Source organism: Dendropsophus ebraccatus, chromosome 11 (genome assembly GCF_027789765.1).
Source record: "Dendropsophus ebraccatus isolate aDenEbr1 chromosome 11, aDenEbr1.pat, whole genome shotgun sequence".
Lineage (NCBI taxonomy): Eukaryota > Metazoa > Chordata > Amphibia > Anura > Hylidae > Dendropsophus > Dendropsophus ebraccatus.
Genome location: NC_091464.1, coordinates 81,734,593 through 81,759,989, shown reverse-complemented (window position 1 = coordinate 81,759,989; position 25,397 = coordinate 81,734,593). Strand labels below are relative to the sequence as shown.

General features: G+C 43.7%; 2 protein-coding genes across 2 annotated transcripts in view; one reads left to right on the top strand and one right to left on the bottom strand.

Moving 5' to 3' along the window:
- The window catches only part of ADORA2B (adenosine A2b receptor), a 60,171-nt gene extending 42,373 nt beyond the window's left edge, over window positions 1-17,798 (top strand). Inside the window, exon 2 of the mRNA XM_069945961.1 lies at window positions 16,612-17,798. Coding sequence (XP_069802062.1) covers window positions 16,612-17,302 — 691 coding nt within the window. The 3' untranslated portion in view covers window positions 17,303-17,798. The remainder of the gene's footprint in view (window positions 1-16,611) is intronic.
- Window positions 1-25,397, bottom strand: part of ZSWIM7 (zinc finger SWIM-type containing 7) — a 143,801-nt gene that overhangs the window by 4,151 nt on the left and 114,253 nt on the right. The gene's annotated exons all lie outside the window — the stretch shown is intronic.

Here is a 25,397-nt window from a genome sequence, read left to right as displayed (position 1 = left end):
TCCGGGAAGTAACATCACCATTTTATCCAGGAAGCGAAGCCTTGATGCAGCAGTAAGTGCAGGGAAAAAAGCACTTTATAAGCATTTCCCGTAACAAGTGTATATTGGGGATTTGTATAACTTTTGGGTGACAATACAATACTTTAATAAAAATTTTGCCGGACTTCTCCTTTAAATAGATAATTATACAGTGCTCTCTGCTGACATCTCTGGCCGAGACAGGAACTCTGTCTCGGTTCTCTATGAATCCCCATAGAAAACCTTTCCTGTTCTGGACAGTTCCTGTCTCGGCCAGAGTTGTCAGCAGAGAGCACTGTGTCAGACTGAAAATAAAACAACATTTACTGCATGACATTTAGTAGCCGATAAGTATGGGAAGACTTGAGATTTCAATAGAAGTAAATTACAAATATATAACTTTCCGACACCAGTTGATTTGAAAGAAAAAGATTTTCGCTGGACAACCCTTTTAAAAACAATAAAAGGGATGATGTGGAGCTACAGTATATCACCAGTATGACAGTTAGGGGGCGCTGGTAGCAACCTCACCTCACTGATTGATAATTGATCATTGCTGAGTGAGGTTGGAGGCGGAGATAGTCTCACCCCCTAGCTTTCGTCACCCCGTGCGGTCGGCCGTCCCACACTGTGGTAAAAGAAGGCCCTGATATCACATATGCAGGTCTGCCGGTACCAGTGAAATCAGCTGGGTCATCTAACATGTCTGCTGTGTATCAGAGGCAAATTGTTTTTCTTTTTGTTAGTTTTTTTGATAATAACTTGTACTTTAATGATACACATAGGATTAAACGTGATGCAAACAACAAAGGGGGGGGAGGTGTTGGAGGGTGTAGCTATAGCTATATAGATTTTAATTGCCTTCAGTTTGTGATATTAGGAGAGAAGATCAGCCGTGTTGGATTCCATCTTCCCTTGATATACGATATTAGGAGAGAAGGATCAGCCGTGTTGGATTCCATCTTCCCTTGATATACGATATTAGGAGAGAAGGATCAGCAATGTTGGATTCCATCTTCCCTTTAAATATACGATATTAGGAGATAAGGATCAGCCATGTTGGATTCCATCTTCCCTTGATATACGATATTAGGAGAGAAGGATCAGCCATGTGGGATGCCATCTTCCCTTGATATACGATATTAGGAGAGAAGGATCAGCCATGTTGGATTCCATCTTCCCTTGATATACGATATTAGGAGAGAAGGATCAGCCATGTTGGATTCCATCTTCCCTTGATATACGATATTAGGAGAGAAGGATCAGCCGTGTTGGATTCCATCTTCCCTTGATATACGATATTAGGAGAGAAGGATCAGCCGTGTTGGATTCCATCTTCCCTTGATATACGATATTTGGAGGGAAGGATCAGCCATGTTGGATGTCATCTGTCCTATCAGTCACTGCCTAGTTGTGACCTCGGCCCCGGAGATTATAGTGAGCTGCACCCACCGCCTTTACTGTCCTAGTGTCCTATCAGTTTGTTCTCAGGGAATAAGCTGCTGTAGGAGAAGTCTAGCAGCGGCTTACCATCCCTTGTCCTATAAGAAGACATGAACTCTTGGCCAACAGCTATCGCATGTATATGGCCGGTTTACACTTCCACCCATGTGAATATACCACTTTACGTGACTATTTTAGTACATCCCCTTTGGGCTAATACCATTACTTGCTGAAACCATTTTACATGCAGACATTTCCAGCAATTGAACAGAAACTAATGTTTAACCTTGACTGGTTTGTGTAAATAGAAGAGAGGGCGGCGGGAGTGATTTACCACTTGTATTCTCTAACAAGAGTCCTATTAAAAGCCTGAGACATTCCTGGTGTAATAGAGGCTTCATTCTACCCCAGCAGGACCTTGAGGAAGGTGTGCAATGTGCTTCAAATAGTCAGGACAAACTATTGCCCGGTTAATCATTGCCAAGCCTGGAGTGTTCCCATCCAGTCTACGAGTCCTACTGACCAAACAAGTCTATGATATAGGAAGGTATCGGTGGTTAAATCCTTACTGTACGAAAGTTGTTTTCTTTCACTTACAGTTTTACCACTAGATGATATTGTTGCTTTTAAACTGTATTTTACTATATACACCAAGAAAGCTCCATACACATACATCAACAATATCTATTCTTCTGATGGCAGCCCCCCCCCCCTTCCAAAAAGTTAGTAATAGCATTTTTAGGGTTTTCCCGTTAAGCAAAGACACACAGACACTATGGGGGAAAGTTATCAAACATGGTGTAAAACAAAGTAAAGAAAGATTCCAGCTTTCATTTTTCAGAGTCTTTTAGGAATGAAAGGCGGAATCTGATTGGTTGCTAGGGGCAACTGGGCCAGTTTCACTTTACACCATGTTTGATAAATCTGCCCTTATATTTGCATTAAAATGTGCAACTTTATAACATTTTACGCCTTTCTGGCACAAGGGAAGCCATCTTTATTATGAGGCACATGTCTCTTAATAAATTTTGCATATTATGCTCTACCGTATTTTGGATTGAGAAAACAAATATAGGAATATTTCAGCACTACCAGTTAAAGGAGAAGCCCAGTTAAAATTTTTATTAAAGTATTGTATTGCCTTGCAAAAGTTATACAAATCAACAATATACACTTATTACGGGAAATGCTTTTAAAGGGCTTTTTTTTCCCTCCACTTACTACTGCATCAAGACTTCACTTCCTGGATAACATGGTGATGTCACTTCCTGGATAGCATGGTGATGTCACTTCCTGGATAACAGGGTGATGTCACTTCCTGGATAACATGGTGATGTCACTCCCTGGATAACATGGTGCTGTCAATTCCTGGCTAAAATTGGGATGTCACTTCCTGGATAACATGGTGATGTCACTTCCTGGATAAAAATGGTGATGTCACTTCCTGGATAACATGGTGATGTCACTTCCTGGATAAAATGGTGATGTCACTTCCTGGATAACATGGTGATGTCACGGCCTGACTCCCAGAGCTGGACTCCAGGGCACTGGAGGGACACTGAGCATCCCCCTGCCATCATCCTCTCCAGCAGCCACAGCCCACACAGCTCTGGGAGTCGGGTCGTGACCCCACCATTTTATCCAGGAAGTGACATCACCATGTTATCCAGGGAGTGACATCACCAGGTTATCCAGAAAGTGACATCACCATGTTATCCAGGAAGTGACATCACCATGTTATCCAGGAAGTGACATCCCCATGTTATCCAGGAAGTGACATCCCCATGTTATCCAGGAAGTGACATCCCATGTTATCCAGGAAGTGACATCACCATGTTATCCAGGAAGTGAAGCCTTGTTGCAGTAGTAAGTGTAGGGAAAAAAAGCACTTTATGTGCATTTCCCGTAAGTGTATATTGGTGATTTATATAACTTGTGGGAAAAAATACAATACTTAAAGGGAACCATTCACCCCGTGGCCCCCGTTAGAAACAGACAAACAGTTACATAAAGGTCAATATACTTACCATATCGCTCCCGGTCCCGTCCCGGATCTCGTTGTTGACACGGAGAAATCGCCGATTCTTCTTCTCGCGCCCATTATGGTAATGAGCGCAGCCGGCCCGAAGTCCAGCCTTCTCCCCGCCTCCGACACTTGATTGACGCCGGGTCTTCTTCCTCCTCGTCTTCTTTCTTCTCGCCGGATCCCGCGCAGGCGCCGTGACGGTCGTTTTCGGCGCATGCGCAGTTCACAATTGAAGCCGCTCCACAGCTTCAATGTTTACTGCGCGTGCGCCGATTGTCAGAGCTGAAGTGACGTGTTGGACTTCGCGCATGCGCGGTACACAGGAACGTCACGAGCACGTATCCTGTTTACCGCGCAGGCACAGAAGAGATGACGAGACCTTCGCAACGGCGCCTGCGCGGGAATTCGTGAGGAGACTGAAGACTGAAGACGTCAATCAAGTTCCAGGAGGCGTGGATGGGCGGCGACGAGAAGAGGACCTCATGAATAAGTTGGACTCGTCCGTCGTTTCCTATGGACGTTGGACTCATCTCAGCTCATTACCATAATGGGCGGGAGAAGAAGAATCGGCGATTTCTCCGTGTCAACAAAGAGATCCGGGACGGGACCGGGAGCGATATGGTAAGTATATTGACCTTTATGTAACTGTTTGTCTGTTTCTAACGGGGGCCACGGGGTGAATGGTTCCCTTTAAATAAAATTTTTTGCTAGACTTCTCCTTTAATGGAGACACCAGTGTAACGAGACCCTGTGTTACTCGTCACAGAGAGGCACTTCTATATTTCCCTGGAAAACTCTGCTAATTCCTCATGGTTTTTAAGATCTCTGCTTGCTGTCATTCAGTAGAAACCTTGTTTACTTCCAGGGAAAAACAATATCTTCTAGTCATTTGATTGACAGACAAGGAGGTGCCCTTATAGGGGACTTTTCTAAGGCTGGCATCTCATACACCAGTTTCAATCCAAAGTAAACTCTCAAAGAGACACTGTGGCACTCACCGAGCTTGTAGACTTGAAAAACTTAATCCCATAAAATCAGGGTACGGGATGCTGACAGGTGAACGGGCTACGACTGCTTCACGCTCACAATTAGTGTGCTTCCTTTCGGGTTGATTGTGAGCGCAAAACAGTCGTAGCCGTTCACCTGTCAGCATCCCGTACCCTGATTTTATGGGATTAAGTTTTTCAAGTCTACAAGCTCGGTGAGTGCCACAGTGTCTCTTTGAGAGTTTACTTTGGATTGAAACTGGTGTATGAGATGCCATCATGCCAGCCTTAGAAAAGTCCCCTATAAGGGCACCTCCTTGTCTGTCAATCAAATGACTAGAAGATATTGTTTTTCCCTGGAAGTAAACAAGGTTTCTACTGAATGACAACAAGCAGAGATCTTAAAAACCATGAGGAATTAGCAGAGTTTTCCAGGGAAATATAGAAGTGCCTCTCTGTGACGAGTAACAGTAATCAAGTCCATACTTACCCCCTCTTGCTCCTACTGTTCCAGTCCCGGCTTGTTCCCAATCTCCTGGCTTCTGGTGACATTGTACTCCCCCATTCAGCTCTCTGATTGGCTGAGTGGGTAGTGGGACATCATTAAAAGCACACAGAGAGGGTATGTTGTGGGGACCAGAAGACTGGGAGCACCACAGGAGTGAGGGGGGTGAGCATGTAGTTTGTAGTTATATCTAGTGTTGAGCAAACCTGTCAAAATGTTCAGGTACGGCAACGTTAGTCCAACCCAAATGCTCTGTGCTTGATTCCCTGCGACTGCATAACTTGGGGGGAATCCGAGGGGAATCAGACGCAGAGTGTTCAGGTTCAGTTAACGTTCAGGGACGCTCAACACGAATTATATCCTTAGGCTAATCAGGCTGTCGGTAGCACTGGGGGCGGAACTACCAGCTTTGGCTGTCCAGGCATGATGGGGATTGTAGTTTTGCAATAGCTGGAGGGCCGAAGGTTCTCCATCCCTGATCTAAGATGTATGGGACTCTCCCAAATGACCACCGAAAATCATTGCCCAACCCCTTTGTTCTGGGAGAGATACGCTGCAACTAGAGCCCCTCTCCTCCCTGTAGAAAGCACAGGAACACTCAGCCGTTCTGAAGGTTCCTGTGTATGGGGAGGATTGCGGTGGCGGGAGAGATAGCCGGCAGCTAAATGATCGCTATGGCCAGCTCTAGCTATGGTATGTAGTGCATGGACCAAATACACACTAAAAACCTGCAGTCTGCACCCCCCCAAAGTGCAGCTATATATATATACTTGCATATGATGGAAAAGGTGAAACAAGTACTAATAACAACTTGACTTGTAAGGTGAAACAAGACAATGGGGAGCCACTAATATAATGATACTCTCTATACAATAGACTTCTAACAAAAAAACAAATGATCCAAATAAAAGAAATTGAATTTCCTTCTCCTTTGATTTGTTATAGATTTTCCTCCCCTTGGTAATACCCTGGACGTCCAGCTAACACTGCTGATAAATCTGTAGCCGGCCTTTAATAAAACTCTGTCTCCATCAAAGCCAGCATATCGCTAACCCGCCTTTGATCATCCCATTTAGCTCCTTGAAGAAAACAATTACATTTGAGGAACCCAATCACATTAGCTAATATAGACAAGATGTGATGGAAGAGGTATACGGGTCATATGGACTGCGCTGGGGATCGCAGGAGTTATTTTCATGTATGGTTGGAGTTTTCTGCATAGTTTTTCTGTCCTTGATAGATCACTTAACAGATCCTGTTTATGTGTACAGGGCTTAAAGGGGTATTCAAGGTAAAAAATCTTTTTCTGTCAAACCTAAGTTTTGTAGATTTGTAATTTACTTCTATTTTAAAATCTCCAGTCTTCCAGTACTTATCAGCTGTTGTATGTCCTGCAGGAAATGATGTATTCTTTCCAGTCTGACACAGTGCTCTCTGCTGCCACCTCTGTCCATGTCAGGAACTGTCCAGAGCAGGAGAGGTTTTCTATGGGGATTTGCTGCTGTTCTGGACGGAGGTGGCAGCAGAGAGCACTGTGTCAGACTGAAAAGAATACACCACTTCCTGCAGGACATACAACAGCTGATAAGTACTGGAAGACTGGAAATTTTTAAATAGAAGTAAATTACAAATCTATATAACTTTCTCAAGCCAGTTGACTTAAAAGAAAAAGAGTACCCCTTTAAACATTGAATTAATTGGGTAATGGGCTAAAAAATGGATGGAGGCTGATGTCTGGTTGTCATCAGTTTTTCAATCTATTAGATGAGTAAGGCTGGGTTCACATTGACTTTTTTGCAGTCCATTTAACATATACGTTTTATGGAGGGAAAAAATGGATGCAACTGTGTGCAATTCGTTCGGCTTAGTTTTTCCATTGACTTTCAATGTTTTTGTGTATGTATGTGACGTGCTTACCCCTCCGTGAGCCGCACTGCGCTACATCACGGAGCTCCCGGATCCCGCCAGCTGTTATCTTCTCCTGGGTTCCGGGTATGTTATGACCTGGGCTCAATGTCATTGACGGGTGAGATTTAGCCCAATCAGTGACTGCAGTGGTGTCCCGTCCAGTCATTGGAGTGAGGCATCCGTCAACCGGGTCAGGACGTCATCAACTGGGTCATGACTGGGGAGCTAGGAAAACAGCCGACGGGGTTCGAGGAGGGGGACGTGGCGCTGTGCAGGCACTGGGACAGGTGTGTTTAACCCCTCCTCCCCCCCCCAAAAAAAAAAATATATATATTCGGCCCTTTAATATGCATAATTTTTCCTGGTATCCTGCAAATTTGTACGGCCCTTAGCAATGTAAATGATCAGGCCTGTCTGTAGGTTTGTCCTCAGCTTAGGGTGAAAGTAAATGATCAGGTGGCATCGCCGCATCTAACTGCATCACGTAATAATAAGAATTTAATTGCAGTATTGGAGACTCCGATAAGACCTGATCATGTGTTTCCCCTTTAGCTTCCAGTAATGTATCTGACTAATTCTCCACTAGAAAAGCATCACTCTGCGTATAATGGGCCGCATCTTGAGAGCTGATGGGGAGCTGCTGGCAGATTCCAGCTGATAGAGGGCTGATCCGGTCTCATTACTATCTGCTCCTCTATTTGCAGATGATAACAGCTGAAAACAACTTTAGCCATTGGACTGAAATCCTCTTAACACCTCATTAGCTAATGAAGATGGTTGCTGCGATGCCTCGGCCTGATGCGGACGCCCCCGCCGCCTCTAGCTTACAGATTCCAGCTGTAGATGAGATAAATGTGGAACATGGTGTTGTGATGTGTAATGGGGTCATTTTCTATTGTTTTTGCTGGGTTTTGTGTTCCGAGTACAAAAACTTCATGAAAACAACATAAATATCATTTAAGTTGAATACCTACTGACGGCAATTACAAATACACATATGCAATAGAGAAGACCTGCAACGTGTTTAGGTAAAGCAAGGTGCTTGTGAAATCGTCGGTCGCCCGCACGGTTGGTGCCAGATTGGTTGAACCTAAATAAACGATCAGCCGATGACACGATAATCGGCCGATTATCGCTCTGTGGAATAGGCCCCTAATAGGGTAAGGCAGATAAATTCCAACATTCCCAACCCTTTAATCCCCTGACATCATCCTGCTTTTTCCCTCACCTTGCTGACGGCTTGTTGTCTAGGTAACCGACCACCACTCTGCTGTAAAAGCATTGATCAGGCTAATATTTATATTGTAGATATATATGTGTAGATATGTGGGGGTGCAGGAAAATAATAAACAACCTAAACTCTCCCGTCCCCGTGCCTTCATTGTGCTACTTCTGGGTCTCACTGGCCAACCCCAAAAGTCATTTTCTGCTGGAAACTTGGTATATCATGTACCTGGCAGGAAAACAGTCAGGAAGCCAAGTGAGTGGGGGGAAATAATAAACTAAGTATACTTACCTATTTTCATTCCTGGGTCTCCTTGACAGCCACTGGTATCCTGCAGGTATTCCAGCTGCAATGTCACAGCCCGACTGAGCAATTGCCCGCTTGGCCAGTCAGTGACTGGCTGAGCGGGCAATCACTCAGCTGGGAACGAAGATAGGTAAGTATACCACTTGTAGTTACCTTCTTGCCCTCAGGGCCTGTGCACAGCTGAGGTGACTCTGTATTTGTTTGATGGATGAGGTACCTAACCACCCAAAACAAGAAGAATCACCTGGTTCTAGGTTTACTTTTTCTTCTTCCCATATAACTCCAGTCCTTAAAGGGAATGTGTCATTTGAATTTTCTTTTGCTGAATAGAGTCCGATACTAAAACTTCCTTTTAATCTAATGTTTATTTTCTGGCTAGATTTTTTTTATTTAACTGTTTGTACATTGTTATGAGGCAGCCATATTGCCTGGACTGTTCTTAACAGCATTTAGTGGCATGCTTTACATCAAGACTCATGGACATTGAGTACAATAGAAAGACTCTGTCCCCTTGGAATGAATGTGAAACATTACTGAGCGTGCTCTGTGACCTATGAAGAGGTCATTCCACAGGGAGCTGCTATTGTCTCCCCTATCTACTGGTGTCACATGACGCTGCAATGCTGTACAGATCACTTTACAACAGCCTCCTCTTATTGTGGTGTCCAACTAGGAGTGTTACTATTGTTTACACCCTTCGCAAAAGTCTGTACTTTTGTGGTCTTATTGCAGCTAAAGTAGTATTAAGAGGTGACCACTAGATGTCGCTATATTATGTATTGAAGCGTAGAAGCTGCACACCTGAAGTGTCTCAAAGGGTTATTGTGTTTGTGTGTACCAGAATCTGTGGACCAGTAGGATCTTTACTTTATTCTGTCCTATTACCTCTTCTCTCTGTTCTTCTGTTGCACTCTTTCCACCCAACCACAGCGCACCTTACACGCTAGATAAGAAGTTAGTCTCTTGGGTGAAGGAGGAGTCTTAGTCAGGATTCTGTGGAGGAAGGACCCGGACCAGATTGCTCTCCACAGTGGTCCTACCTGGGCCCTGGCCCTCCGGCAGGTCCCCCCTTAAGGAAGAGGAGTAGTTTTAGTAAGTACTCTGCATGGGTAGGACTCAGGACAGTGCTCTCTCAGTGCCTATACCCCGTATAATGCAGTGTTAAACCTCTTAGGAGAGGACTAGCCAACAGATCACCTCAACCCATGCTGTGGACTAGGAGAAACAACAGTGCAGGACAGTATCCACTAAAGAGCCAAAGAGCTAGAAACTGATCCGGGTGGAACAAAGTTACTGTAAAAGTCTATGAACTCCATATCGCAGCGCGTAGGTAACAAGGTCTGGGGCCTGTGTTACCTATTAGTACGGTTCAGCCAAAGCTAGTGGGCGTAAGGTGGTGTGAAGACTCTAGGAAGGTCAATACAGAGGCACAGTTTTTCTCATTCTTTTTCTTTTTCTTCTAAAAGTATTTTATATACTCCAACATCCCGGCAGAGCACATTACTACTTGGGTTGAGACTAGAGATGAGCGAATCGGGTTCGGGTTCGAGTCGATCCGAACCCGAACGTTCGGTATTTGATTAGCTGGGGCTGCTGAACTTGGATAAAGCTCTAAGGTTGTCTGGAAAACATGGATACAGCCAATGACTATATCCATGATTTCCACTTAGCCTTAGGGCTTTATTCAAGTTCCTGCAGCTACCGCTAATTAAATACCGAAGGTTCGGGTTCGGATCGACTCGAGCATGCTCCAGGTTCGCTCATCTCTAGTTGAGACTCTCACGGCACCCTCCTCTCTACTACGCTACCTCAGTACAACTCTACCAACACTGCTACATCCTACTCAGCACTTATCCCACAGATCTGGTGGTTCTATGTTCAAGTATTTATTGGAACTTTTGTCAAGTGTGTATCCGAGCACATCTGTATTACCTGTAGCACATTTGCCAATAGTAAATCAAGTCAACGTTATCCACTTAGTCTGTGATTATTTATCACCACCTGCACAGCACCAACACCGCAACCTTGGTCCATCTCCCCTTTCTGTAGGTGGCGGGTCCTATCATTTGGGAGGGTCATTACACCGCTCTGGCCACCTGTGACTACACTATTCAAAGGGACCCGGTAGCAACCCGACAGGCCACTGACCACAGGGGAAAAGGGTACAACCGGCCTTACACCTTAAAAGCAGGCGTGCCATTACACCTGTGTGCCCACCTGGCACTGGCGTCACATGACAAAACCTTAAGGTCCGGCTGTATCTCGGCCATCCACCACAGAAGTGGCATCACACTTCCATCTAGCAAGTGACCGGTCATTCCACCGCTGTAACACCATCTGGGGGTCACCACATTATCACCACAGACACAACAGGAAGTCTCTGCTTAAGGCCCTATTACACGGAATGTTACGGCCCATAATCATCCTCTGTAATAGAAGGCAACAATCGGCCAACATGAACAATGTTGGCTGATTGTTGCTGTCATTTATCTTTCAACATGTTGAAAGACAAACGACAATGATAGCAGCGATCTGCCGCCGTCGCTCGGGGGAGTAGGAGCAGCAGCAGCAGACCGCCGCTATCCTCTATGGGCTGCCTGGACAATCTAGTGATCACCTGGGCCCCCATTATTTATACAATAAGTCATTGTCTGATGACACATTCCCTTTACCGCACTTACCGCACATCTGAGAAGTGATGCATTCTGACACAGAAAGTAGACAAACGTAAACCGGTGAAACGCGTTATGGTTACGTCTTGTCGGCTTAGTGTAACAATTTACAGTAAACCTCTCAATTCCACATCAACATCTTTACTTTAAGACCACATTACACCGAGACTATTTACTAACCTATAGAAGGGGAAGCTGCTAAACCTGGCAGATATGTCTGTAATGCCGGATAATCCCAGCCGTACAAATTGTAGTAATAAGAGGAAACAGTCAGGTCCCTGCAGGTGACTACAGAATGACTGGTTGTCCTTTCTGCCAGAGGAGGACATGCTGGTAGATGGCAATATCCAGGCATCTGGAATACACAGAGGTTCCCAGCATACTCACCTCTACAACGATAGTGACATGTATGCAGATTAGGACAGTCGAGTTTCTTAGGTTTATTAGCACCTGACAAAATACAGTCTACATACTGTACAGCAGGGGGAGGGAACCTTGGCTCTCCAGCTAAAGCTTTGGCTCTCCGGGCATGATGGGAGTTGTAGTTTTACAACAGCTGGAAAGCCAAGGTTCCCTACTCCTGATATACAGTGTAACATATATTTTACCTATTTTATACAAGGTCCTGTATAGTGGCTGAGTTTACCAACAATGTGAACAGGATCCTATACACCACCTGGCTCTGCAGTTTTGAGCAGAAACTATTGTGGTGTGTGTTCCTTTTGTGATATTTGGACTAGTGGCTGAGTTTAGTAGCTTAAAGGGGCTGTCTGGTTTAGTATTTATTAACTGCTGTATTTCCTGCAGGAAGTGGTGTATTCTCTCCAGTCTGACACAGTGCTCTCTGCTGCCACCTCTGTCCATGTCAGGAACTGTCCAGAGCAGGCGAGGTTTTCTATGGGGATTTGCTCCTATTCTCGACAGTTCCTGACATGGACGGAGGTGGCAGCAGAGAGCATTGTGTCAGACTGGAAAAAAACACCACTTCCTGCATAACATACATCAGCTGATAAGTACTGCAAGACTGGAGATTTTTAAAGAGAAAGAAATTACAAATCTGAAAAAGAAAAACGCTGCACTACCCCTTTAAGGTTATGCTGCAAGTGTCTGCCGGCCAGTTGTGACGTACGTTGCTAACTTATCCCTCTTGCACAAAAACCACTTGACTTAATTTGTCAGTGTCATGATTTTTATTTATTGTCATGATTTTTATTTATTGGATTAATATATATATATATATATATATATATACACAGTGGTGCCTTGGATAACGAGCATAATTCGTTCCGGGACCGCGCTTGTAATCCAAATCCACTCTTATTCCAAAGCAAATTTTCCCATAAGAAATCATAGAAAAGCAGACAATTGGTTCCACAACCCAAAAATAATGATTTATTATTCGGAATAACATGTAAAACAGATGAAACAAACATTCAGAAACAGCAGAATCTGTGATATTATAAGTTACTGTACAGTAATGGAGAGCATGGGAAACACAAGGACTGACAGAGACTGCAGGGAGCATGAAGGAATGAGCAGGACAGATGTGGGCACATACATGCAGCGCTCTCTGTGCAGGGAGAGAGGGGTTACAGCTATGGAGAGATTACCCCCACAGTCCTGTCCCCTGATGTAAGCCCCAGCCTGAAGTGGATCTGCTATGATTTGGAAGGTGAGGGAGACGTCCTGGGTCAGAGTACAGGGCTGTAGACCCCGCTACGCAGGCCATGTCCCTCCTCCACTCCCCCTCCCACCCAGTACAGGGAGCTCTTACACCAAAGCAATGCTCTTAAACAAAGTCACAATTTTAAAAAACTGAGCTCTTAAACAAAAGCGCTCTTAAACCAAGTTACTCTTAAACCAAAGCAATGCTCTTAAACCAAGTCACAATTTTGAAAAACTGTGAGCTCTTAAACCAAAAAGCTCTTAAACCAAGTTACTCTTAAACCAAGGTACCACTGCATATGTGTGTGTATATGGGCAACGCAAACCAACAGCACATGATATATATGATACGCAGAAGCTGCATGTATTATATAACCATAATACAGGCTATCCAGCTGCTGGGCCCTGTACAGTTACATATACTAGCGCTGTAAGTATATAAGTGCAGATCTGCAACATGTAAAGTTGATGTGCTGCTTATCTTTTTCATTGCCGATAAGCCCCAGTTACTGTATTATGTATATTATTTTGTAACTTTTTAAAAATGCCATGTTAGTAGATTATTATTGGCGCAGCCATCTTGTCGGAGCTATTATATACAGCATTTAGACACATACCCTACAGCAAGAGTCATGGACATAGAAACAAAAGACTGAACCGGACACTGTTCACTACAATGAGAAAGTTTTGTAGGCAGAGGTCATTCCACATGGGTGAAGGCTGATATCTGAGCGCTAGCTATTGTAAGTGTTGTCTTTTCTATTAATTGGTGTCACCTGTAAGTATAATCCTGTATGTGATGATAAGGAGGGAACTGCTGGAAAGTGATCTGCACAGAACAGGTCTTAGCTTAGTTTTAGGCTTAGTGGCCAGAAAGAGAACTGCAAGCTTTCAAGAATATTAAAATTAAAATATCAGATTTAAACAATAGGTAATTTTTGGTGAATCCCTTCTATATAACTATCTCTCCCTTCCCTTGATTTTCACCTATCAGTATATTACTAAATTGTTCTAAAGGCAAACACATTGGGGCTATGTTCACATGACGTTTTCTTCTTTCTCAAAATGACGTCCATCATTTCACATTTTGGGCCCCCCGTCATTACAGTGACGGCTGCCGGAACATTCTCCTGGGTGAGGTGGACTGATTGCCCTTTGTCTTTAATTGAAGAGTCCATACAATTTAAGGCCATGTTCACATGGTGTAAGACACCGGCCATTCTGTGACCCGGGGTCACAGATTGGCCAGTGTCAGAGAAGATCATCCTGGCTGGTACTGCAGTTTCATTTTCATGTGCGCCCGTATCCCAATTTACTGCTGCATGCAATGGAGAGTGCAGCTAGAGCCGCACACTCCATTGTGTAAACTGACATGTCTCTCTCTGCTGCTATTCAATATGTCAGTTTGGATAGAATCCCGTCTGGAGTGTATGCTATGTGTATACGCTCCAAATGGTATTCCATTCATTCAAACGCAACGTATATTTTGCATAAATTACGGTCGTTGTTGCAAATTGTCCGGCCGTGATTTATGTAAAACATACGTTGTGTGAACATGGCCTAATAGTAAAGACGGTCAAAAAAAGAAAATCTCTGTGTGATCAACTGAAAAAAATAACGTCTGTTGTTTGCAAAAGACATCCGAAAAGAATTGTCCTAATCACTATTTTGACGCCGGCGCAAACAACATCCATCAATGTGCATTAGATCTCTATCATTCCATTGACTTCAGTGCATTCCACTCCAATGCGGTAATGATGGACGTTATTTTAAAAAAGAAAAAGTGGCGGCCCTTTCTCTTCTTTTTTTGCTTAGTGTGAACATAGTAACCAGTAACGGATGGAGCCTACAGGATGGATCTATACATTTCTGACTATTCTTAGTGTATCCGACGTCCGCGGCTTCTATACTAATTGGTTCTATCTATGCTAAGCATAGTGCGTTACATATCGCCTTACAACAAGGTCATCACTGATGAAAAGGTCTCTAAACTTCATTATCCCCCCCGTTCAGCCATCGATTCCAGCTCTTCACAAAGGTGACCTGAAGTGACCAAAGGATTTGTATTCATCTGGGGAGCGTTCACATGACTATTCCTGATGCCTTCAGACCCATGAGGAATGGGATTAGGCACAGTTGAGGTCTGAAGGGCTTCCTGTTGTATGGATAGAAGAATGGATCATTGTGTGCTGGGGAGGTTCCAGAAATCAATACGTTACACTAAGGGCAGTCAGCTCTCCCTATGAAGTGATCTGCTATTGATTTGTGTCAGTGTCCATTTTCTTTGGTTACCCTTGCTGCTATGACCTTGCTCTCCAAAACATCCATTCTACAGACAGCGTTGCATGGATGAGATCTGTATACTCGTTTCATAGACCTCCTGCCCAGTTTCTTGAAGTCCTATTACTTATTGGATGTACTTTGCCAGTTACCAGCCATTACGGCTGATAATTGTTGGGTGTAATGTAATAGTGCCTAAAACCGGTTGAAAAGACCAAAAACAGGTTGAAAAATCACCATAATGACAAAAACGGTCTGCTGTGCGTCACTCTTTGTAATAGGAGCGGGGGCAGCTGACCACCGCTGACTTCAATGGGCCGCCCGGACAATCTAAGGATCATCCGGGCAGCCCCTTCCGCAGCTCCCCGCTTACTGTTTGTGCATGTAATAGTGCTGATTTTTTTTATATGAATGGCCGTTAGCAATTTAAACAGCGGGCGTTCTTGTAAAAAAAAAAGTGTGGAATCCTATGGGGGACAGCAGCTGCTGTGCACACACTGCATTGCACAATTGTTCCCTTACGCCCGTGAAAATGATTGATTTATCAATTATTTCCATCCGGCAGACTGTGAACAAGGGCCGTTGTTCACAGTCTGTTTACACAATGTATGGCCGTAGTCACAGCCATACATTGCACTAATTTCAAAGGCAATTTGGATTGCAGACGTACCCAAATGTACTTCTGTACTATGGGCTGGGTGAACATGTCGAACAGCGGCCATTGTTTATACAATGAACATAGCCCTATTTCTCCAGTAATTGGACCAGTGCAAATATGAAATATCCAGATATTTTGGTGAGATCTTTTTGGAAAAGTCATGCAAATTTCTGCCTATAAATACAGTTTTGTTCTCCCATGTACATTGTGTCATGTGCCATTTCTATGCGAAACACACAATTGGATGCAGTTTAGTAGATCCATGCAATACAGATCCATGTGGGTAAAACCAAGACAAAAACTTTTATTCTTGCTAGCGCCAAAAGATCCTTAGATGCGTCTTCTGATGAGCGCCGATGCTGGCAAGTGAAGCTGACTGCAAGATGGGCACTATCACCTCTTCACTGTTTACAGGCACAGCGCCCTACAATTAGAAGTGGCTGTGTTTTGTATTGCACCCCAGCCCATGGAATAAACACTTTGTACATACAGTGAACACACTATAACTAGGGATGGTCCGAAACTGCCGAGGTTCGGGTTCGTATAAACCTGGACGCTCGGCATCAGATTCCCGCTGTCTGGCCGCTCCGTCTAGCGGGTGGATACAGCGGGAGGACCGCCTGGAAAACTGGAATACAGCCTATGGCTATGGCTGTATCCCAGTTTTCCAGGTGGTCCTCCCGTTGTATCCAACCTCTCCACGGAGAGGGCAGACAGCGGGAATCATTGCCGAGAGTTCGGGTTTGTACGAACCCGAACCGAACTCTGTTCGGACCATCCCTAACTATAACCCATTTTAGATGCTTATACTATTCATATCAATAATAAACACAGATGTACTACTGGATTCACTTGATGAATATATACTTGTATGCCATTTTGTTAAATTCAATTTATTGTATTTTTTTCTTTCTTGCAGGTACAAGAGTTTGGTGACTGGAAAAAGGGCAAGAGCCATCATTGCGGGTTTCTGGATTCTCTCATTCTGTATAGGTTTGACTCCACTAATGGGCTGGAATTGCTTGGAAGCGGACTGCGGTGGAGGAGACAGAATTTCCACCCAGAACCGCACCGTCTCATGTTTATTTGAGAAAGTCGTCACGATGACTTACATGGTGTACTTCAACTTTTTTATTTGCGTTCTTCTTCCCCTGTTGATCATGCTGGGAATATACATCAAGATCTTCATGGTTGCCCGCAAGCAACTCAGGCAAATCGAACTTAAGTGTGTGGGTGCAGACAACTCAAGGACCACTCTTCAAAAAGAAGTCAACGCCGCCAAGTCTTTATCCATTATCGTTGGCCTGTTCGCTTTTTGCTGGCTCCCCATCCACATACTGAACTGCATTACACTCTTTGACCCCAATTTTCATAAGGAAAAACCAGAGTGGGCTATGAACCTGGCTATTATCTTATCTCACGCCAACTCTGTGGTGAACCCTATCATATACGCCTACAAAATCAGAGACTTCCGCTACACCTTCCGTAAGATCATATCAAAGTATCTAGTCTGCAAAAAGGACAACTTTTCTAAATGTCCCAAGGGCGGCATTGCCAACTCCAGACACTTAAATATAAGTACAGTAAGTGCGTCCAATGCTTTTATGTGACACCATAGACTGACTATTCAACTCACGTGGACAAAGCCCCACGTGTTATTGGGTAGGTTACATGAACATATACTGTACATCCGTTGGTGGGACCATTAAGAATACGACGACCACTTTGCTGCTGCACTTTGTTCATTTGAGATGTTCACCATTGGTTTTTTTTTACTATAAATCCTCTGCACTGACAAATGTTCTGCTGGCGACAAACTGTTCAATGCCTGTAGTTTAAGGAACAGTAAGAGGCATGTGCACATATTTCTCAAAACTAGTATTCCCCCCTAGAGTAAGCAACCAAAGCCATGTTTCGTTACAGTGGATGGGAAGCTTCCAACCTGTAGAAGAATGTACATTAGTTTGTTTATAAGCACATTATTTATACAACCTTTTATACATTGGTTGGGTGTAGAGTACATTTTTATTCTTTTGTAGACTTTTGTTTTATATTTTTGATTTTTTTTTTTTTTAATCTTGCATACAGTTCCATTTATTTAATGTTCTTGCTAGTCATTCTGTGTATTTTGTACTTGTCTGAATGAAGGCGTATAAGGTGATCGTATGATGAGCTGATACATGTCAATAAGTCACAACCTGGAATAAATTTCCTTAAAGGAGAAGTCCCCTGGATTATAAAATCTAGCAGCGGGAGAATTAATTAGAAGTACTAACTTGTCGGGTGAGTGGCAGGATCGTCCGCAGGACTCAAGCCGTGCTCTCGGATCTCCAGAGCTGTCACATCACAACCTGACTGATGGACTGGCCACTCAACCAATCAGTGACTGGGGTGGGACGCTGCTTCAGTCACTGATTGGGTGAGCGGCCAGTCCATCAGCCAGGACAGTCCTTTTCATCCAAGTCATGTGGTCGTCACAACTTGGGAAAAAAGGCTTTCCGGCGAGGGTCCCACCGCTCACCGCGGGCATGGGGAGAGGTAAGTGCATACTTGTAATCAATTTCCTCCTTGACGGATTTTATTATCCACCGGACTTCTTCTTTAAGTATATATATGAACAATGATAAAACACTATGGTAACTTGCAAAACAAATTCTATATAGAATTATTAGACGTGTAAGGGGACAATAAAGCAAAATAAAGAAAACCAGCCCTATAGTGTAACGTAGAGGGTTTCAAATACAATTTGCCTATTTGTATCTAAGGAGACAGCAGTTTCCCCCCAGAGTACCATGAAGTTCTCAAAGATCCAGCAGAATATAACCCCCTTTAAGAGATGGCTTTGGGGGCAACCACTTGTCACTTCTTGTAGGATAATTTACAAATACCTTATAGATAATTGGGCCTGTAAACAAATAACTTTCTCTAGTCTCATATGGTTCTATGGCATATAATAAAGTACATGTAGGAAAACGGGCAGAGCTTAGACCTTCAGTCTTTGGATGGTAGTCGTCTGCCTTCAATGGAGACCAGGGAAGCTAAGCCTTACTCCTTTAGATAAACACTGCCTTTCTCCAAGCCAAAGATGAGAGTGGGGCACTAGGCGGAGGAGAAGAACTATTTATTTCTACAAGACTGTTCGTTTTAGGGGCGAGTGATAACTATTTGTATTTGACCAGCCACAATATCTAGGGAGGATCTCCAGTATGAATTCACTGCCATATCCCATCAGTAACCAGCCAGATATCACCTTTACTTTTCTAGAAAGAGGTTGTCCAGTAAACTTTTTTTTTTTATGTCAGTGTGATACTCACCTACCCCAATCCCTGACACTTCTGCTCCCAGCTTCTCACTTCTTCCTGTAACGCATCATCCCCACAAGCACTGCATGCTCAGCCAATCTCTGATTAAGGAAGGACACCACTACTGCCAGTGATTGGCTGAGAGCGACACCTCCTAAAAAAACCAGGAGGAAGTGGTGATGAGTGGGACCATGCGCACTGGAGCAGTAGCTGCAGGGGGGTCAGGGAAGGTGAGTATGACTTCTTTTAAATTTTATACCTCCCCCAGCCATATAGAATTCCACCCCCCCCCCCGGACATCTCCTGTAATGGGAATAATAGTAAAACCTGTCTGCTTCTTTCCAGAAACAGCCCACCCTTGTGCATCGGTTGTATGTATTGCAGCCTAAGGCCAATTAAGGGAATGGAGTTGAACTTCTTAAGATACAAGTGTCACTGTCATTAGATTTTTTTTTTTTTTTTTTTTGCAGAAATCAATAGTACAGGCGATTTTAGAAAACTTTGTAATTGGGTTTATTAGCCAAAAGATGCATTTTTTATCATGAAAAAGTAGTTTGAAGCTGCCCCCCCCTGTCTTCATGGTTATTTATGGAGAGGGGAGGGGTGGAGGGAGATAAGGCACCAAAACAGGACAACAAAGAGTTAATTTACACCTATATCACCGGGCTATCTCCTCTGAAGTCAGTACTGACCTCTGAATACCGGCTTTCACACAGCTCCCACTGTGTAATCCTTTGTTCTCTGCTCTCTGCTGGCGACTAGTCTCCCTCCACCCTCCTCCCCTCTCCATAGGTTACACAGGGCTCGACTGATGTAAAAGATGTCGAGATTTCCTGATAATGAGCAGTGAATGAGAGAGATGAGGGGGGGGGCTGGGGAAAGTCTTTTTGAATGCAGATAATGGCATATTTGCCTAATAAACCCAATTACAAAGTTTCTTTAAATTGCCTGTACTATTGAGTTCTGCAAAAAAAAAAAAAATGACAGTGACACTTTAAAGAGGATGTACCACCAGGTACATCCTCTTTAACCTGAACCCACGTATCGAACTGCGCCGGCACGGGGAAGCCGGTGCCGCGGTCCGTTTTCCGGACCGAGGCACGGTTCCCATGCACGGCGCCGTTCTATGCACTGGAACAGGCCGGCCCGCCTCCAGTGGGAGGGAATTCCCTCCCCTCTATGACGCGGCTCCATTCATTCTAAGGGAGCCGCGTCATACAGGGGAGGGAATTCCCTCCGACTGGGGGCGGGCCGACCTACCTCCAGTGCTCGAGCACCGGCCGGTTCCGGTGCATAGAACGGCGCTGTGCACGGGAACCGGGCCTCGGTCTGAAAAACGAACCGCGGCACCAGCTTCCCCGTGCCGGCACCGTTCGATCCGTGGGCTTCAGGTTAAAGAGGATGTACCTGGTGGTACATTGTCTTTAATGTTTAGATTACAACTTGTTTTTGTTTTTTGTTTTTTTGGCAACAATGTCATGCAATGTCATGTTCACAACAACCATCCCTTATGTGCTGGTGTCCAGTGTTTGTGAATTACCCGAAAGTCTCAAAGTCCCCGATGGAGGTGGCCATTACTGTCATCCTTATGAACGAACTATTGCAGACACTTTCCTCTTTCTGATTTTGTTACTATGACTGGACCTTAGAAGCACTCTGAGTAATTCACAGGCTACATCCTGCTTTGCTCTATGCAAGGTTCAGTCGGGGAACAGCTGGAGTGGATCCCGGTCCCTGAGGGCTGATCTCAGATTGGAACCTAAGGAAAAGGTCAATGCTTATTCATGGTCCAGGGGGCAAAGCACAAACCCCAAGTATCCCAAATGAATTGCTGGAGTGGCTGTAAATAGGTATATCTCTATATTTATATATTTGTACTATTTTTGTGATTCGCAGAAGGAAAACCCAAAGCGGGTCCCATGGTTCGCGACCATTGTATGATAGGTCTTACGGAAGGCTCTCATTGTGTTACAGACAATCTGAAGTTTCACTTTCATGCTGAAGGGCTACACATTACTGTGATCAGGTTTTATTTGGACCGTTATCAATGATATAGCGTATGAAGGAAATGGAGAAGACTGCACTGTGGGACAACACAGAGATATAAGGGACCACAAGGTCTGAAATCCAAACGTACATACGTCTATAGCACAGGTGTCAAACTGCGGCCCTCCAGCTGCTGCAAAACTACAATTCCCATCATGCCTGGACAGTCAAAGCTTTAGCATGATGGGAATTGTAGTTTTTCCACAGCTGGAGGGCCTGAGTTTAACCCCCCTGATCTATAGGGTGTTTTTTTTTTTTATCCTCATATAGTAACATAACAATATTATCAGTAAGGCCCATGAAACCTTCTTGCACTAGTGTTTATAAACTTCAATACATGAGGTCCTGAGTTTGACACCCCTGTTCTAGAACATAAGGATCAAGGATATTAATAACTTTTTGTAGAAGACCATTTGTTTTTCATGTATAATGGTCCCTTTAGGAGCATCTGTACTCTGACCAGTTAGAGAAATGTAAATGAAAACAGATGTCACCTTAAAACACATTTGACTGTATAGGGACTTAAATTTATAGGGACGGTATAGGGACTTACGTTTTTAGGGACGGTATAGGGACTTTTTTTTTTTTTAAATAAGTGTAATCAGATTTTATTGACAACCAAGCGCAAAACAGCATATACAAAATCAATCGGGCTTTAGTACATAGCGACCTGCAAGTCGCCTGGCGTAGGGACTTAAGTTTCCTTCTGTCAAGTTTTAAAAACCTTTTTTGAAATTTGCTGACAAACATTATCACTCATGGCATCACAAGGATGCACAGTATGGGTGTGGTATTACGTTACAGTCATGGGCTCCAGGCCTTAGGCTTAAATAAGAAATGACTAAATAGATGAATAACTTGGCAGGAGAAATAAAGACACATTTTTTTAATTATTATTTAGGGGAAAATGCCTCTTCTTTAAAGGGGTTGTTCACCATTTTTTTTCCTTTCAAATCAACTGGTGCCATAGAGTGCCAGAGATTTGTAATTTACTTCTATCAAAAGAGCTTAATTCTTCCACTACTTATCAGCTGCTGTATGCCCTGCTAGTAGTGGTGTATTCTCTCCAGTCTGACACAGCGCTCTCTGCTGCCACCTCTGTCCATGTCAGGAACTGACCAGAGCAGGAGCAAATCCCCATAGAAAACCTCTCCTGCTCTCCAGTCTGGAAAGAATACACCACTTTCTACAGGGCATTCAGCAGCTGATAAGTACTTAAAAAAAAAAAAAAAAAGAAGTATATGATAAATCTCTGGCACTTTTTGGTACCAGTTGATCTGAAAGAAACATTTTTTGGTGAACTAACTTTTATTAACTTGCAGTGGAGCTGCTCGAGGATGCGTGTATAATACGGCTCCTCACACTGTATATACCAGATCAGCAATGTAAGCTACAAATGACTAAATTGAAATATTCCAAGCCCAATTATCATAGTGTTGGCCAAGAAGTGGCCATACTGCTATAAATCCAGCATTATGTCAAGACTGGAAGCGATGTACAGTGAGCCCCTCAGTGCAGTCTAATCCAGCCGCACCATTTCACATCATGTAACGTCACCGGTTTTGGTAAAGTTTATTTGAATACTGTGATTTTTTTTTATTTTTTTTTAAATACTGTACTGTTTTGCACTTTATTGGGAAAAATGCAGAATTTTACAATATGTATAAGGAACATGTTACGTTTTAGTTATGTACATTCCCAGGAAATTCATGAAATGATCTTTTTTTTTTTGTTGGCGTCGAGTCTGTTTTTACGTATAAGTTTATTTTACAAAAAAAAACATTTTTAAAAAGAGAAAAAAATATGGAGAATTGTTTCAACAGAGTTGTTCCTTCACACACAAACATGTATAACAGCCCTTGTAATGTGATTTTCATGGAACATATGGACTGCACAGCTCTCTGCTGGTTTCATCTGCACCCTGCGGACACTGGTTAATAGACGGGGTTGAAGGACCGCCTGGAATATTAACGTGACTACACGGACCATCTAGGACATTGTGGTGCACGGCTCCATTTCTTACCATGTGATGTCATTGTCGTCGAGTTTTTGCACATACAAGATTAGTGGTGATGCCTCAGATCAATAAGACTTTTCTTTGTTTTTTGTTTTTATTTAACAAAAAAGCCACCTTGCCTTGAATTATTTTACTTAGCTGAACAATATGTTACAATGTTCTCAGTAGTTCAGCACTTTGCTTTTTAGCTTTTTTTTCATGTACAAATAAAAAGCACTAATATGGTCACTGGTTTCTAAAAATTACTTGGATGTTGTATATATTGTACAAGGCGATGTTCACACAACGTATAAACAACAGACGTTATTTGGCCCTCAAAACAATGGTCGTTGTTTGCAGTGAAAATTGCATTAAAATCAATGCCCAACGACCGGAAATAATTGACATGCTGAGCTGATGTTCAATACATTCGGTGAACAATGGCCGTTGTTTGCATTGGCTTTAAGGCAACTTATTGCACTATGAAAAGAAGTGAATTGAAAACAATGGCTGTTCTTGTCATAAAATGTATGTTGTATGAACACAGCCTAGGGCTATGTTCACACAACGTAAGTTTCGTAATAATCACGGCTGTTGTTGCCGATTTGCAACAACGCCCGTGATTACTATGGAACTTACGTAGTGCTGCCCTCTATGGAATCTCGGCTGGAGTGTATACACATAGGGGGACTTATAAATGTCCCCGCATCTCCGGCGCTACAGGGATTTATGTAGAGGCGGACTGCCTCTACATAAATCCTGTGCGCTCTGGTGCGCACCGCCGAAAACCTAAGCCAGCTGAGGACTGGAGTAGGTTTTCAGCGTATCTTTTTGCGGAACGGATGGTGAATCGCACGGACTCTGAGTCCGCGCCCTCCGTTCCGCCCCCTTCACACCCCCTCCCCGCCCCCTGGCGTACCCGGCGGAAAGTGCCGATTTGCGAATATTTTATTCACAAATCAGACATTTGTGAATAAAATATTGCGCAAGTTGGCAATTTCCGCCGAAAACCCCCGGAACGCCAGATGATACATGTCCCCCATAGTATACACTCTGGCCGGGATCGCTAGTGGCGCCACAAATAACTGACATGTCAGTTTTCTGCGGCCGCTATTTACTGAATGACAGCTTCATAAAACCTGTCAGTGCAGCGGCGAATTGGGATGCGAGCGCACATGGATGCGTCCGCATCCCAATTCATCTGAGGTGAAGATCATCCGGCCAGTACTGCATTACTGTCCGGGATGATCTTCTCTGACACCGGCCGTTCCGTGGGTCACAGGGGACGTATATATATATTCCTACTGCAGGGGGTATGTGCAGTAGGAACGTATATATATATATACATATTACTGACGCGAAGGGGTTAAAGGTTGACAAGTTTGCTAGGTGAGCATGTTGGTGGTTTTATAAGTGCAGGGGTGGTAAACCTTCGGCCCTCCAGATGTTGCAAAACTACAATTCCCATCTTGCTTGGACAGCCAAAGAGGGGCTTTAAAACTATTTGGGGGAACACAGGGGCCTATTACTATATAGGCACAAGCCAAAAAGACAAAATTGGCTGCACATCGCACCCATGGCTGACACAAAAGCTACATTCAGCTACATTTAAAACCAACATCAGAATTTAGTATATAATTTGGCCAAACCATATTGCCTCATGTACCACGTGCAGGTCTTCTGATACACATGAGTCCCTAACCAAAAAACATCACTGTGCCGGTCTATTACTATATATACTATTACTATATAGGGGCTACTATACTATATATACTATACTGTGGCGGTCTATTACTATATATACTATACTATATATACTATTACTATATAGGGGCTACTATACTATATATACTATACTGTGGCGGTCTATTACTATATATACTATACTATATATACTATTACTATATAGGGGCTCCAAAGAGGAGCCTATCTACTAGGGGCACAGGGGACTTATATACTAGAGCACAGGTCAAACACTGGTTCTTCAGCTGTTGCAAAACTACAATTCCCATCATGCCTGGACAGTAAAAGCTTTAGCTGCCCAGGCATGATGGGAATTGTAGTTTTGCAACAGCTGTAGGGCCAAAGGCTCCCCATCCCTGCTATAGCGCATTCCTCCTCGGTGCAGTTTTTGTGGCCTTTGCAGTTTAATTCATATGCTAATTAGGTGGTTGGGTGTCATGGGGGTGGGACTACCACTCTCAGTGCACTGATCCGCCCTAGCCGGCCACTTCTGCTGAATATTGGGGCAGCGCACTGAGGGTGGTAGTTCTGCCCCCAGTGCACCAAACCATCTCATTAGCATATGGATAGAACTACAAGGGTCACAAAAAAAGGTGCCGAGGATCATGTGGGCTATAG